Genomic DNA, 15,434 nt, shown 5'->3' with positions numbered 1-15,434 from the left:
AGCAGTTTCCCAGAATTTCAATAAGACCCAATGAATGGGAAAGCTCTACATTTATGTAAGATCTCTGAAATCATGGCAGTGGGAAATAATGCCTCAGCACTTCCAAGTTCACAAATAGACCTTCCTCTTAGAGTTTTCACAGCCAGCTTTTCAAAGCTTGGCCACCACTGCCATAATATTCCATGAATATCCAATTGTCTCTGCAAGAAGTGTATTTTGGCTGGGACTTTTTCCCGCCTCCCTGGGGTTGGATACCATTAACTTGGTGAGAACTGCTTTATGTGAATTGCTTGATGTGACTTCCACATTGGAACAACTCCTGTGTAATCAAAGTCATTTTTTCCCTTAGTTTCCAATGGAACCAGAAAGAGGAATGGATGAGGGCAGGAATATCAATGGAGTAATTGGTTGCAAAATTTAAAGCTCTATTAGCTAGAGAATTGACCCATGGAGCTTAGGAAAGAAATGTGCTCCTGGCATCCAGTTGTGAAAATCAGAGGAGACCAAGCCCACAGAAAGCTGATTTCCTGCTCATGTCTATGAATTTAATAACTGTCTATTGGCCTATGATAGGACCTCTGTCCACAAAACCATATAAGGGTTAATGGAGTCTGCTGAGGGGAACACTGAGGTTTTATGGGTACAAAAGGTCATGGGCAATCCAGCAAAGATTTTGTATCCAGGTTTACCAAAGTCTCTTTGGAAGTCATCCATGAATACATTTTCTCAGGGGACTTGCGGCTTTTCAAATTGCAACATCATTTGTGATCATTGAACTAGCCAAGCAGTCAACCAGCCTCTATAGAAATATGACAGTTAATTTTATGTGTCAACCTGACTGGGCTGTGGGGTACCCAGATATTTGGAAAAACACTATTCTAGAAGGGAATGGGGGGATGAGTTTAACATTTAAATGGATAAGATGGAAAAAAGCAATTGCTCTCCCTAGTGTGGGTGGGTCTCATCTAATCAGTTGAAGGCCTGAATAGAACTGGATGCTGACCCTATCCCAGATAAGAAGGAAGTCTTCCTGCTTGACTGCCTTGAGCTGAGACATCAGTTATTTCCAGCCTTCAGGCTCCAACTGAAACAGCAACTTCATGGGTGTGAAGCCTGCCAGCTTTTGGACTAGAATTACACCAACAGCTCTCCTGGGCCTCAGCTTGCCGACTGCAGATTTAGAAATTTGTCAGCTTCTATTGGCATGAGCCAATTCCTTATAATAAATATATTATTACATAAATACAATTGAAATTGCAAAATCAAAATAAAATTGTATAGACACATACACACATATATCCTATTGGTTGTTTCTCTAAAGAACCATGATCAACAGTAGAAAAAAGAAGTCTAAACTGAAATTGAGTTAATTTGGCATTTGTTAAGACAAGATACCGAATATAATGAACAGAAAGGAATGCTGTATTTTCAGAGTTGGAGGGAAGCTAAGAGATCACCTGTCCCGGCTTCTGTACTGTCCCGGCCTCTGTACCTCACCTATGCAGAGGCCAAGGTCCAAGGAACTCTGCCCCTTCGTGCGTTCTCAGGCCAGACCCAGGTAGCCTGATACCCAGGACTGTGTCCCCTACACCACCCTTCACTTCTGAGAAGTGAGGACTTTCATTCTGAGAAAGAATAAGTGAGATGGAAAAAAGACAAATCACATGGGCTTCAACAGTGACAGATGAATTATTTAATCAGAAGCAAGGAACTATGTAGAAAACGAGACACCCAGGCTGTTTCTCACTCACCAGGTGTAGGACGAAGACAATGGCTGGGATTTTCAGACCACGACAGAGAGCTGTGGTGTCTTAGGGTGATGACACTCCCGAATCCCTGGCTCTGCCTCCTAAGCACTCCAATGGAAAATTTTACTCCAGGAATTCTTGACAGTTCTAGAACAAAACAAGGAAACAAGAATTTAACGTGTAAATCCACGTTCTGCTTTGACTTGAGAGAAAACGTGCTGGAGTCTGGGACAGCTTCTGTGTATACATAATGGACAGGAGCAGGAAGTAATTGGCAAGTCGTCGTATCACTAGGGTGTTCTTTTTTAATATTCGCAGAGGACCGATAAACACTGAGTCCTCCCCAAGGAGTTTACTGTTTCAAGATCTACAGACATGAGGCAAAGGAGAGGAATTAAACAAAGACCACACACACTGTGCTCTGGCTTTTCATAAAGCAGGGCCATTGTTCCCAGCACTCAAGATGCTTGGCTTGCAAACTCATGGCAGGTTAGACTCTGATCCCAGAGCCTCTTCTGATGGAAGCCTCGACTATACACCTCCCTTCTCCTACAGGCAGTTGCTTCAGTGCCAGATAGCCGCAAGAGGAAATACACACACTCATTTGAGCGCCTATTTTCAATCCTTTGGGGTGTACGTCTAGTAGAGGAATTGCAGGGTCACGCGGTAATCCCGTTGAACTTTTCCAAGAAATGTATCCGCAGAAGAAAGGGTGTACCCTTCATCAGACCTCATGATTATTGACTTTAGGCTCTAGGGTGCTTTTTGGTGTTGTTTTTGCAGCTCTACGGAGGTACCATTTACAAGCTATAAATTTCAGCCATTGTAAGCTCAATGATTCTAATCATGCCGATAGAGTCGTACAATGATCATGACAACCCCATTTTAGAATACTTTCATCACCCCTCAAAATTCCCTTGAACTTGCTTGCAGTCAAAGCCACTCCCAACCCCAGGGAACCACAGGTGTGCTTTCTGTTTCTCTCTGTTTCCCTTTTCCAGACATCTCAAATATATGGAATCATAGTTCAGATAGATCTATTGTATAATTGGGGTTTTTTTTCCCCATAGACTTTTCTTTATTGTTAAACTGCAACACACATGGTTTAAGACAACAAAAAGGCATTTAATCAAGTGAAAAATAACAAACTGACCAATAAACAAATAAACACTCAAAATATTTTCCACTGGAAACATGTTCAGATGGTACAGGGTTTTGTGACCACTGTACTGCAATTTTCTTACGGGTTACTAGCCTACATACCCTTTGTTTTCCATAATCGTGCAGACATGAATGGAAGTTTGAATGATTAAATAAATAAAAAATTTGTTCACTGCAGAGAATCATTTCACAAGGAAGCCAAAGTGAGTTTAGAGAACAAAATTATTTAAGAAATTCTCCATGTAGTTAGGTTCACTTTAGAATCCACGAACCTTAAGCTGTTCCTCCTCCAAGAGACACTGACAAATGCTTTTTCTTTGGTCACGGTGAGGCTGAAGAGCCTCTCCCTATTCAGGAGGCTCAGTCGCAGTATCATTACAGGCAAAGGGGCTGAGGCTCGCCACTGATGCTCGTGAGACCACCAACCTCTAGCCCTCTCCCACTTTGTGGGAGTCACGCTTCCCTCCAACTGCTGTGAAAGAACACTTCAACTTTTAATGCTGTGGGCTCTGCTCCTGGGATCTCAGGGAAGCTCTATTTTTAACTTTTACCAAGGTCAGAACGACTTAACCAAACTTCAGAGCATGGACACTATTTCTGCCGTGAGCACGCTTTTTACACCTGCTTCATTAGCAAATCTAAAAGAAACATTTCTAGAGATAAGAATAAGAATCTCCCTAAGTTCCCATGCCTCTGAAGACCGCAACCTTGTACATACTAAAACCTAAGATAAAGTTTGTAATTTTCTGAAATGTCTTATGTCACGGCAAATTGTAACCCTTGATGTAAGAACAAAAACAAAAACCATATATAACCCTATATCAAAACTTCTTTCTTGGAGCACTCCTTCTTTGTGAAGATTGTGTATCCAGAGCAGCTGTCCTCACTTGGGCTCCAATAAAACTTTCTTCCTTTTTTTTTTTTTTTTTTTAGAAACTAAAAGTCTTGTTCATTTTGCTTTGACACATACCACCTGGCCTCTCTCCCCTTCGCTCCAGGACACCTGGGGTAGATTGCGTATAGAAAGGCTGTTTGTTCAAGAGTCCTGCAAATGCCCTTGAGGTACGAACCACAAAGAGATGAGCTGCTTTCTCGGGGGGGGAGCACAGAAAGCATGAAATAAATGAATATCTCAACTGAATATGCTGCTACACGGCTTTGCATTTACCTACCACGAAACCACATCAGTGAACAGCTAAAAGCACGTGATAATCTTAGTCTTTTTATCTACACTTAGGTTCCATCTACTCACGGAAGTGTGAGAGGAAGGAGGCAGCACCCCAGACTAGTCAGGCTAAGAAGCAGGGCAGGCTCTAACACCAGCGACAACAGCAACGACACTGTGCCCCCGGCCCTCTTACTTTTACTTGTCTTAGCCCTTCATCCTCATAATGGCCATAGGCAGTAGGGGCTGTACCTCCAGGTTCCCTATTTAATACCTTTGACCCAAGCTCCAGTTTCAGAATGCAGAATTTTTTGTGTTTTAGAAAGGTGAGACAGTAATGTATTACAAAGTATGTAATTTATATAACTCCCCAAGAGAGTCTGAAGCACATCTCATACAAACTAATTAATGTGTCTTCAATGAAATAAATAATCCCATGAAGTGGTCTAAAGGCTGTAAGTAACTCTTCATCAGTTGAGGTCAGGTTTTGCCGCCAAATGAACTAAGAAAGGCTTCCGGTTCGCAGAACTTTTTGGGTGTTGCAGATAAAGAGAATGGGGCACGGCAAGATCAGGTGACTTGCCCAAGGTCACGGAGCTAAGAAGTGGTAGGGTTGCCCCACGCTTCAGACGCCCCCTCCCCGACAGCTGAGAAAACTCCCTTGACCACTTTCTCTACCAGAAACTCGACTCCAACCTTATGACTCCCCAGCTGAGTGCAGCCTCCCCCCAAATACTCCCGCACCTCCCTGCCCCCAAATCCTCTCATACTCATTTTATCTTACCTTAATATGGTTTAAAATAGAAGAAAACCCAGTGGGAGTGGGACTCACTCCAGGCACCCCGGACAGGCTCAGGAGGGATCCTCGGGTATTGGGTGTGGGGCCAGGGACTGAGTTGCTACCCACTGCCCAATTTTAGAGATTATTAACTCAAGGGTGGTGTGAAAGACCAGGCAGGGGGATCCTGACTGGAGCAGGCGGTCTAGAAAGTGAAACTGAATCCTTCCGAGTTGCCAGGAGAGGGCGCATCCTCCCTTTCCCACTTGGATTCGGTGGTTTTTTTTTTTTTTTTTTTTTTTTTTTTTTTTTCTCCTTGTCTTCCAGCCATTGGGCAGTTCGGGCGCACAACCACGTGCTGCGTAGCCCTGCTGGGCTGCGTCAGCGTCTTCATTACTAAATACAATTCTTCCCGCATCTGAAGTCCTTTTTTTTTTTTTTTTTTTCTTGGTTAGGGGTTAGGGTTAGGGTTTTTTTTGCAGTTCAGAGACTCCAGAAAATAAAACCCTAGATTTCTGCCGGGGTTGGAATTAGGGGTTAGGGTTAGAGTATATGCCTGGTATTTAAAGTCCTTTTTGATCTTTGGCACAAACTTACTCTCAGACCCTCTCCTCTCTCAACTCTCCCCTCCTCCCCCTCTCCTCTCCCATTTCTGTTTTCTTGTCTTGCATAGGGTCCTGTTGCCGGGGCACAGGCTGCACCGCCTAGGTCGAGACCCTGCCCAGACCTTGACCTCACCATTAGTTCCCTTCTGTGTCCTGTGTCTGCGTCCTTCCAAAACCCTTCTCGCTCTGCTTAGGACACAAATTATTGTGCTTCTTCCTCCTTCCTCGTCTGTTTCCTCCCTTTTAATTCCGTCTAATCCGGAGGCATCTTACCCCCTCTGGTACAAGTAGATCAATACTTCTGCTTCCCAAGACAATCCAGGTCAATCTAGTCATCCCACCTGCCTTGCACTTGAACTATCCAGGCGTCAACAATTGGCCTCTTTTCTGGGAACAAAGAGCCCAAAATGCATCCTGCAGGCTTTGTGTTTTTAATTAAAGGTCTATTTTAAGGGAAAGCCATGCATGCTCAGTTAACTAGATCTAGATGTAAGGCTTTTAGCAGAGATCCAGGATTTGGTCAAAGGATGCTTCGGATCGTACTCCTCTTTCCTTGGGGCGCAGCGAGCCCCCGCGGCTCCGGCCTTCTAAAGGGACCCCAACAGAAGACCGACTCCGCACACTCCTTTAATTAATATTTAAGTGAGCGCCGCCGGTCACGGTCGTTCACAGACCCAGGTAGCCCTCCTTTGCCCGGTCCCGGCCCCTACAGCGCGAGCAGCTCACGCTGTAGGGGCAGGGACTGCCGGCAGGGGGGCGCGCGCGGGGAGGAGGGGCGGGGCCTGTGGGGGCGCGGCTGCGGGGCGGGGCCTCGGGGGCGGGGCCCGGGAAATTCCCGGCGGGGGCGGGGAGGCCGGCGCGGCGGTCAGCTGAGCGGCGCTGGGCGGGGTCGCGAGGCCGCAAGTCAGCCCGAGGCTCCCCGAGCCCGCGCCGCTGCCCCTGGTAGATCCCCTGGTCGGCGTCTGCATCCGGGTCCGAAGCCCTCTCCCAGCGGGCAAGATGCGGGAGAAGCAGTGACTCCGAGAGAGGCCGGAGCGCGGGCGCCGGGTGAGCGGGGGCAGGGGGCTGGCAGGGGCTCGGCGAGACGGCAGCTGCCTTTCCGCCTTGGAAGCTGTTCCCGCGGCTCACTTCCCTGCGACCCGGGGCCTGTCGGGGTGTGGGTGGCGAGAGATGGGGCGTCCTCTCTCCCGGGAGGGTTTCCAGGCCGGGGCAGAGCCTGACCTGGTGGGAAAGGGCAGCGGGGCAGCCATCCCCTAGCGCCCTCCCCCCTTTTTTACCGGCCCGGCTGGCCGCAGGTGACTTCCTCTGTAGGTCACGGAGGTGGTTTGAGGGTGACATCCTCCCGCAGGTTGGGAATGATTATACAGCCAGTTCCTCATTATGTGGGAAGTGGTTAAAGGTATACCTTTGAGAAACAAGAACTGTAGCTTTATGAGGTGGCCCAGGAACACTAAGGAACAGGTGACCTCTCTCTAAGGCGCTGAGACTCCTGAACGTCTGAAAGGAATCTTCATAAACCGTTGTGTCCGGGAGAGCATGTGTGTATGTATGTGTTTGTGTGTACCTACATACATAGACCGTGAACACTCGCTGAGGCTGAGAACCCCAGAGGAATTGTTTTTACTGTCGGAAATGTGTAAGCTGGGGGCAGAGTCAGCATCGCTAAGAGAAAACGAAACCCAGGTTCTGGTCTGGCCTCCTCCTCCAGGAAAACTGTTGTATGGAAACGTATGCCCCAGAACTGTTGAAGGATGAAATGGAAAACAGAACCGTAGAGCAGTGAGGTGGTGTCCGACCTCAGAAGCCTCAGATCTGGTTAAGCAGGGCCGAGCTATTAACACAAGAACCAGCCCCTCCCCCTGCTCCTTGCGGAGGGAGACAAGAGCTAGGGAACCCTGGCTACCTCCCAGGATGTGCCCAGTTTGTATTGGGCTGGAGAGATCCTGGAGCAGAGGCTGAGGCCAGGAACTGCCCTGGAATGGACAAGCGAAGTTTAAATGTGGCCTACAGAGAGAGGACAGTGACTGGAATCTTCCGAGTGACTGATCTGTTTTTCTACCGGGCCACTTCTAGTGGTTCTTTGTATATTGTGCACAACATTATAAAAATAGCCTCTTTTTTGGGTAACTAATCTCAGGTTGCATATTATGCTATGGAATCCAACGAAACCCTCCCAAAAACAAAAACAAACTTTATTCTTGAAAGGCCATTGTATTACCTTCCTACAGAACCTTCTCCCTTAAGTAAGGATGCATGGGTATTTTCTTCTCCAAGCCCTGCTTTTTCTGAATTTTATAGAGACTTGGACTATTTGGTATGTTCTTTGGAATCAGTGGGATTAGTAAATCCAAATGAAAAGGAAGAAATAAGACTCTGTTTTTGAGAAGTGAAGTCTGTTTCATTCGAAGGAAAATATTATTTTGAAGGTTTTCATTTTGACACGTGTATGAGGATGGAATAATAGAATGTGTGTTATAAAATGACACCCAGATACCTTTGGGGACAATAAAAGAAACAGTACTAATTCTCAAAACAAGTTTTAGAAGTTGAGTTCAAGAAACTGGGAATGATTGCGGTGAGCTGTAGAAAAACTCGTAATACTAGCATGCTGGGTTTGTCACTACAAAGCAGAAAGTGTTTTACAAGTGCTAGACCTTAAAATACCTTGTTACACTGTATTTTCATTTCATTTCTGTGAACATTTACTGAGAGCCTGCTGTGTGCCGCTCACAAGGAGGAATAAAATAGAGACCTTCCCTGACGTTTGACAGAAGATGGACTGGAATGGGATGATTATAGGACTTTGCAGAGAGAGCCAAGTGCTACTGGGTACTGAGAGGAAAGAGCAGTTTGTTGTACACAGGCCATCTATCTCAGCCAGACGTGGAACTGTCTGGTGGGTATTTGCCAGGGCAAATGTGGGGCCAGACACTTTCTGCAAAGGGAAGAACAGAGATAAGAGCAGAGAAGCAGAAGAAAGCGGGAAGCCGTGAGCTCTTTCATGTGCCTTGCGTGCGAGTGGCGTGGTGACAGGAGATGATACTGGTGGGTAAGTGGGGACCAGACTCTGAAAGGCCACGTTTTTCTCAATTTGGGAGCTGGAACTCTGTCTTGTATGGGAAGGGTTTTCAGCAGGAGGGTGACCTCATGCCGGGAAAGAAACCATGGTGGTTGGGGGACTGCAGTAGAAAGAGGCGAGTCACACCACGTAGACTATTCAGCAAGTGTTCTCGGTGCCAGGGATACAGTGGTTCACAGAATAGACAAAAATCCTGTACTCTGTGGAGTGCATCGCTGCTGTAATTGAGACAAGACAAGAAGGGCCTGACCTAAGCTGGCAGGGATGGGGAGGAGGAGGAAGTGCCAGCAGCTTGGTGACCCATCAGACTCGAATGGAGAATCAAGACACTGCCAGGCTCCTGCCTTAAGTGATAAGGTTAAATCTATTTCCATTTTCTGGAGGTTAGCAAATGACAAAATCAGAATAGCATTTCTGGTATAACAAGCAAAGCTTCTTTTTCCCCCTTCATAGGATACATTGAGTTCTTTTTCCCGGATGATGATGGTTTTAGTTGATGCAATCTTGGATTCATACTCAGCCCCCTCGTGATCCCAAACCAGAATTTGCCAATAGCCACCTATGGTCTCTGATCAAGAAATAGGTTTTCACTGTTTAAAATTAATTTATCCATGTGGGGGTTGAACCTGTGAATGCTTAATAAGCCAGTTTGGAATGTCAGCCATTCCAGGGTAAGGGCCTGGACTTATTCTGCATGATGCTCACTGGTCCAATGTCCATTGGGTGGAAGTCAGTAGATTTCTGTTCGATACACAATGACTTTCTGGCAATGGGAATGGTCCTGCAATAAGACGGGCTGTTGCCTGCTAAAGTCATTGCTAGTATTTTCTGTCACTGAAGCCTTTCAAGTCTGGTCTATATGACCATCTGCCATGGAAACCAGATAAGACATTCTTGCATCAAATGAGAAGTTGGACTGGATCATTTGTAAGGCCAACTCAGGAATGAGATTTAAGCTCATGCCCACACCCACAAAGTCAAGTCATTACTATTATTACTTGACCTCTGGAATTAAAAATGATAATATACTTAAGAATTCAAATAGATCTGGGAATAAAATCTAGGAGATTCTTCCAGATAGTTTGCCATCTTCCTCATTGGTGAAATCTTGATAAATCCTGTGCTAAATTTATTCACCCTTCTGTAGTTAAATATCACCTTTGCTTAGAAATGACACGTCTCAGGGGTGCCTGGCTGGTTGAATTGGTAGAGAATGCAACTCTTTTTTTCTTTTCTGTTTTTTGAAAGATTTTATTTATTTATTTGACAGAGAGAGAGAAAACACAAGCAGGGGGAGTGGGAGAGGAAGAAACAGGCTCCCAGCCGAGCAGGGAGCCCAATGCAGAGCTCTATCCCAGGACCCTGGGATCACGCCCTGAGCTGAAGGCAGATGCTTAACGACTGAGCCACCCAGGTGCCCCTAGAGTATGCAACTCGTGATCTCGGGGCAGTGAGTTCAAGCCCCATGTTGAACATAGAGCTTACATTAAAAAAAATAATAATAATACAAAGAAAAAAGTGACATGTTTCAGATACAGGTTGGTTGGATTTTTATGAGAAATTCTGTTACTAAAAAGAAAAGAAAAAAAAAGAAATTCTGTTACCGGATAGAACCTTGGAATAAATGGCTTAGTTCCAATTTCCGTAACCTTTGAAGATATGTGCAAGAATTTATAATGCATCTCTGTGTTTGTTCAGTTGAAAGTAGTTTAGGGGCGCCTGGGTGGCTCAGTCGTTAAGCGTCTGCCTTCGGCTCAGGGCGTGATCCCGGCGTTGTGGGATCGAGCCCCACATCAGGCTCCTCCGCTATGAGCCTGCTTCTTCCTCTCCCACTCCCCCTGCTTGTGTTCCCTCTCTCGCTGGCTGTCTCTCTCTGTCAAATAAATAAATAAATAAATAAATCTTTAAAAAAAAAAAAAAAGAAAGTAGTTTAAGGCAAAGATTTAGAAAATCCAGCTTTCTCCAATGGGTATTCTACCAATAGACATTTCACATAGGCACTGTACTCATAACTCATAATGATGCCCCCCGAATACCTAGAATCTTAGGGTGCTCTTTGGGTCACCAAAAATCAATTAAATTGCTTTTGGTAAAAATTTGGTAATAAGTATTTGCATGCTTATGTTTGGCGTATATACTAACTTCTTATTTACTATGGCATTTGAATTACCAAATAATTTTTCCTAACAATGCTGGATGGTGAAGTGTTTACTATGATTGAGACAGGCATATAATACATATGGTGGCATGGCCATGATGGTGCTGGGCTGTATGTGTTGGATGGTGGGGTTGGATCTTCCTAGAAACCCAAGAATACTTTTCATGGAGTTTTTGAGCTGAAAGCAAAAGTAATGATCAACATTTGCTCGACAAGTCAGTAAATTATCATAAGAGGGCATAAATCTGGTTAAGGCACATGGTGTTTTTTCTACTGTCCCCCTTTAGCATAACCCTGCTTTTTTCCCTCATGTCTTCCTAAAAATCTGGGCAACATGAAAAAGTTAGAAGCCCTGATATAACAGCTAGAACCAGTTTTAACTTTATTGTGGTTATGTCTAAAGGAGGTGTAAAGGAAAGTTGAAGAGGAAAAATACCTGAATAATTTTTAAGAGAAAATCTTTCTTTTCTCCCCTGCCCTCCCCTTCTTTTCCCTCCCCTCCCCTGCCCTTTCCCCTTCCCTCCCCTTTCCCCTTCCCTCCCCTTTCCTCTCCCTTGGAAAAACCATTAAGGAGAAATGTGTATATAATAAAATTAAAGTAAGCACATCTCTAGGGAACTGCTTAGGAACTTAAAAAAAAAAATCTGTTGAATGTTTCCATTTACTTTTGCAAAGTGTATTATAATCACTGAATACCTAAGCAAATTGAACATTGACAAGTAAATGATACATATTGCAAAGGATTTTTAAAAATTTTTTTATTTAAATTCAATTTAGTTAACATATAGTGTATTATTAGTTTCAGGGATAGAATTTAGTGATTCATTAGTTGCATAGAGCACCCAGTGCTAAGGGTGCCTGGGTGGCTCACTTGGTTAAGGATCTACCTTTGGCTCAGGTCATGATCTCAGGGTCCTGGGATGGAGTCCTGCGTTTGACTTCCTGCTCAGCAGGGAGCCTGCTTCTCCTTCTCCCTCTGCCCCTCCCCCTCCACTTATGTTCTAGCTCAAATAAATACAATAATTAAAAAAAAGAACACCCAGTGCTCATTCCATCAAGTGCCCTCCTTAATGCCCATCACCTAATTACCCCATTCCCCCCCATTCCCCTCCAGCAACCCTCAGTTTGTTCCCTAGAGTTAAGAGTCTCTTATGGTTTGCCTCCCTCTCTGTTTTTATCTTATTTTTCCTTCCCTTCCCCTATGTTCATCTGTTTTGTTTCTTAAATTCTACATATGAGTGAAATCATATGGTATTTGTCTTTCTCTGACTGACTTATTTCACTTAGTATAATACCCTCTAGTTCCATCCATGTCATTGCAAATGGGGTAAGATTTCTTTTTTTTTTTGATGGCTGAGTAATATTCCGTTATGTATATATATATACTACATCTTTATCCATTCACCCGCCAATGGACTTCTGGGCTCTTTCCATAGTTTGGCTATTGTGGACATTGCTGCTATAAACATTGGGGCACATTAAAAGGATTTTATCTTTGGATCTCTTTAGTATTCCTATTATTTGGTAAAAACTCATGTTTATGAAATGTTAGCTCCAACATCATACTGTGTGAAAATGAATGCTATGGAAAGCCAGAAACTGGCTTTCTCCAAATTTTTGTCTAAATTATTTTATCCCGATTATTTTATTGGGGAAAGCAAAAGCAGTCTCTTCTAGTCACCAAATGGTAAGAGCACATTTCAGCATTATACCTCTCTTCTAAATACAATAGGATACATAAAACATAGATACCTTCCAAAGGCTCACAGTTGAATAGTATGGCCCATCAGTGTTTTTCACTTCATAAATTGCCATCCTCCTTAAAGCATTTCATGAGACTGCCTCTCCTTAAGGGGGCTGCTCAGGGGAGAAGCCGGAGCCTGCTGTCCTCTCGTGGTAGTACTATCTCTCATGGCCTATAGGTTCCTTCAGACCAAAAACAGGTCACCAGGCTCTTGGGTCTGGGGGACCTTCAGAGAACCCCCAGGCATTGCTTCCAGTTGGGGTGGGGAAGAAGCATTGCCCCACACCCTGTTTGGTTGCATTTTGATATATGGTCACCAAGAGCACTCCTAGATGTTAAGATGCGGTGATGTCTCAGAGAGAGTACGCTTACCCTTCTTCATCTCCCACGACAAGGCTTAGCATCATCTTCACGAAGTGCAAAAAAGAAAATGTTTGCCTGTAGTATGTCACCAGTTGTTAGAAGAGACTCCTGTGTTTGCCCAGGGGATAGGACATGCGTAAATGGATTTGGTATACATTTGTCTATCTTATTTATGTCCACATCGACCCCTCTACAAAATAAAGTGGTATGCTTAAAATATTTTCAGAATATGCAATAAGTGAGCAAGATCTCTTAGTCTTTTTAGGATGCCTTGCAGAATTATTGGATATTGAAGCCTAAATATTCAGTAGCATCTTTATTATATTACAGGGCTAAGGTTAGGTATTGTTAATACTCGGTTGCACCACTTATGAAGTGACCTTGGCCGAGCTATAAAACCGCTGTGAACTCAGCTCCATCTCCTGTAAAATAGCCATCCAGTTAGGTTTTAGTGAGGATTAGAAACTGGCATGTCTGGTGCAGTGATTCAGCACGTAGTAAGTATGCAAAATATGTTCATTTTCCCTTTTGTCTTAGCCAAAAATTCAAGAGCTAAAATATGGAGATTTTTTAACAGCTTTATGTGCAGTTCACTCAAAACAAAAAGATTCGAGCTTGAAAGATTTGCATAGGAAAACCAATTTAATGATACTGTACCCATGTCTACAAATACACGTTTGGAAGCTTCCTTGAATTCCTCTGTTAGGATTCCCGATTCTCATGATCTCATGCTCTTCTCTTCCTCCAGCATCCCACAGGCCCTCGCCGCACCCACATACACATACACACTGAAGCTAGCAAACACCTTTTTTGTTTAAAGGAAAGAAACAAAAATGTCCATCATAGAATTAGAGAAGAAGCATGCAACTTTTGGAATACTCATTAGCAATTGCCCATGGATTTGTGGGACTCTCGGGGACCCGTTGCAGAGGGAGGACAGCTCTATTTTCAACGTGTGATGTTTCCGTAGGTCCTGCTGCCATGTCCCACCAACCACTTAGCTGCCTGACTGAAAAGGGGGACAGCCCCAACGAAACCACGGGAAATGGACCCCCCAACCTGGCTCACCCAAACCTGGACACGTTCACTCCGGAGGAGCTGCTGCAGCAGATGAAGGAGCTCCTGATCGAGAACCATCAGCTCAAAGGTGAGCAGCCCCGGGCCCCCACGTTTCTGCATTCCGCCGGGCCTTCGTGAGCACAATCTCTCTGTCAAAAGGCTTGTCGGTGAATTAATTCCCTTCTCTCTGTTTCACTAGCGGGAGAAGGAGCATACAATTTAGCTTTTGGTAAGGCTAAAATTGTTTCCGTTGTTTACTTTGGGATACAGGTAAGAATAAAAGATATTTACACACCCCAGGGAAATGGCATAATGGCATGTAGTCCATTTAGAAAGAAACAGGAAGAATTTACGGAGTTAGTCCTAAATATGACCTTGTTCACAGAAAGCACTCGGGGGTCTCAGGCCATGGCTTCTGGCAAGACTGGTGTTCAAATCAGTCTTGTAGCTGTGTGCTGTAGTGGAGGGACCCAAGCTAGTTTTATTTCCTAGAGTCTTTGGAGGACTAGAAATGACATGAGGCCCCCTAGTCCTGTCTGGAAGGAAAAACCAGTCACCTTGCTACATTTCCTGCCAACCCTGGGGCTCAGGCCAAGCAGGGCGTCTTTAGATTTAGAGCTGCATGGTGGTCTTGGAGGTTGGAGTCATCAAATCGAGTCTGATATGTGGCCCTCTCCCTCTGAACCCCATATAGAAGCCATGAAGCTAAATAATCAGGCGATGAAAGGGCGATTTGAAGAGCTTTCAGCCTGGACAGAGAAACAGAAGGAAGAACGCCTTTTTTTTGAAACACAGAGCAAAGAAGCCAAAGAGCGTCTCATGGCTTTGAGTCATGAAAATGAAAAATTGAAGGAAGAACTTGAAAAACTAAGAGGGAAAACAGAAAAGTCCCTTAAGGTGAGCAGACTGATCCATTGCAATTTTATTTTATTTTATTTTATTAATATATATTTTATTAATATATAGAGTAGGATCTTCCTTGTCTAGACTTCTAGATCAAAACCTTTCACGGTTCAGGCTAGACGAATATTTTGCATCGTCTTGAAAGAACCATTCTTGTTAAAAAGGTTGGTCACAATTTCAAGGGTCGTGTACAGTCTCTGTTGGGGGAAGGAAATTTGTCCAGTTTGGACCATATTAATTACAGTCAAAAGAAGGTTGCAGTTATAAATCAGTATTTTGTATTCATTATAGGTGGTGCAGGAGAATCTCTGCCTAGAACCATCCAAGTGTTAGTTTTTAGTTTTTACATTTTACATTTAAAGTTTTACATTTAAAACTTTATTGCGCCGAAGTTTCACTTACTGATCTCGTCTTTTCCCCAAGTCTAAAATAGAGATTCCTCACTTTACATTGTACATCTACTTTGGGAAAGTGGCACGTATATGTCATGTTGTGATAGGAGGCTGTCCGGTTACCACATTTTCACTGACCCAGAGAACCTGAGAAATGTGTTCATGGCCAAGAGTGGGTGCCAATGATGTTAGTGAGAAAAGAAGTATCAGAACACATTTGAAGCATCCTCCCATATTCTGAGGCTGACTGGATATTGTTCTAAACATTTGCAAGGTAGA

General features: G+C 44.2%; 1 protein-coding gene and 1 long non-coding RNA gene across 7 annotated transcripts in view; one reads left to right on the top strand and one right to left on the bottom strand.

Annotated features, from left to right (window-relative positions):
* LOC103676272 overlaps positions 1–6,173 on the bottom strand; it is a 57,453-nt gene extending 51,280 nt beyond the window's left edge. For 2 of the 3 annotated variants that reach the window (XR_572059.2, XR_572062.2), the window contains exons 1-2: positions 4,859–6,173; positions 1,752–1,895 (exon numbers count right to left, since the gene is read on the bottom strand). This is a non-coding gene — a long non-coding RNA (uncharacterized LOC103676272). The remainder of the gene's footprint in view (positions 1–1,751; positions 1,896–4,858) is intronic. The other variant, XR_572061.2, reaches the window with a different exon arrangement.
* Positions 6,174–6,309: 136 nt separating this feature from the next.
* OPTN (optineurin) overlaps positions 6,310–15,434 on the top strand; it is a 40,415-nt gene continuing 31,290 nt past the window's right edge. For 3 of the 4 annotated variants that reach the window (XM_040645412.1, XM_040645411.1, XM_040645410.1), the window contains exons 1-3: positions 6,311–6,504; positions 13,772–13,948; positions 14,555–14,757. In XM_040645412.1, the coding sequence (XP_040501346.1) occupies positions 13,783–13,948; positions 14,555–14,757 (369 nt within the window). In that variant the 5' untranslated portion in view covers positions 6,311–6,504; positions 13,772–13,782. Of the gene's footprint in view, positions 6,505–13,771; positions 13,949–14,554; positions 14,758–15,434 lie in introns of all 4 variants that reach the window. The other variant, XM_040645413.1, reaches the window with a different exon arrangement.

This window comes from Ursus maritimus, unplaced genomic scaffold (genome assembly GCF_017311325.1).
Source record: "Ursus maritimus isolate PB19 unplaced genomic scaffold, ASM1731132v1 scaffold_31, whole genome shotgun sequence".
Taxonomy (NCBI): domain Eukaryota; kingdom Metazoa; phylum Chordata; class Mammalia; order Carnivora; family Ursidae; genus Ursus; species Ursus maritimus.
This window is presented reverse-complemented; position numbering and strand designations above follow the sequence as displayed.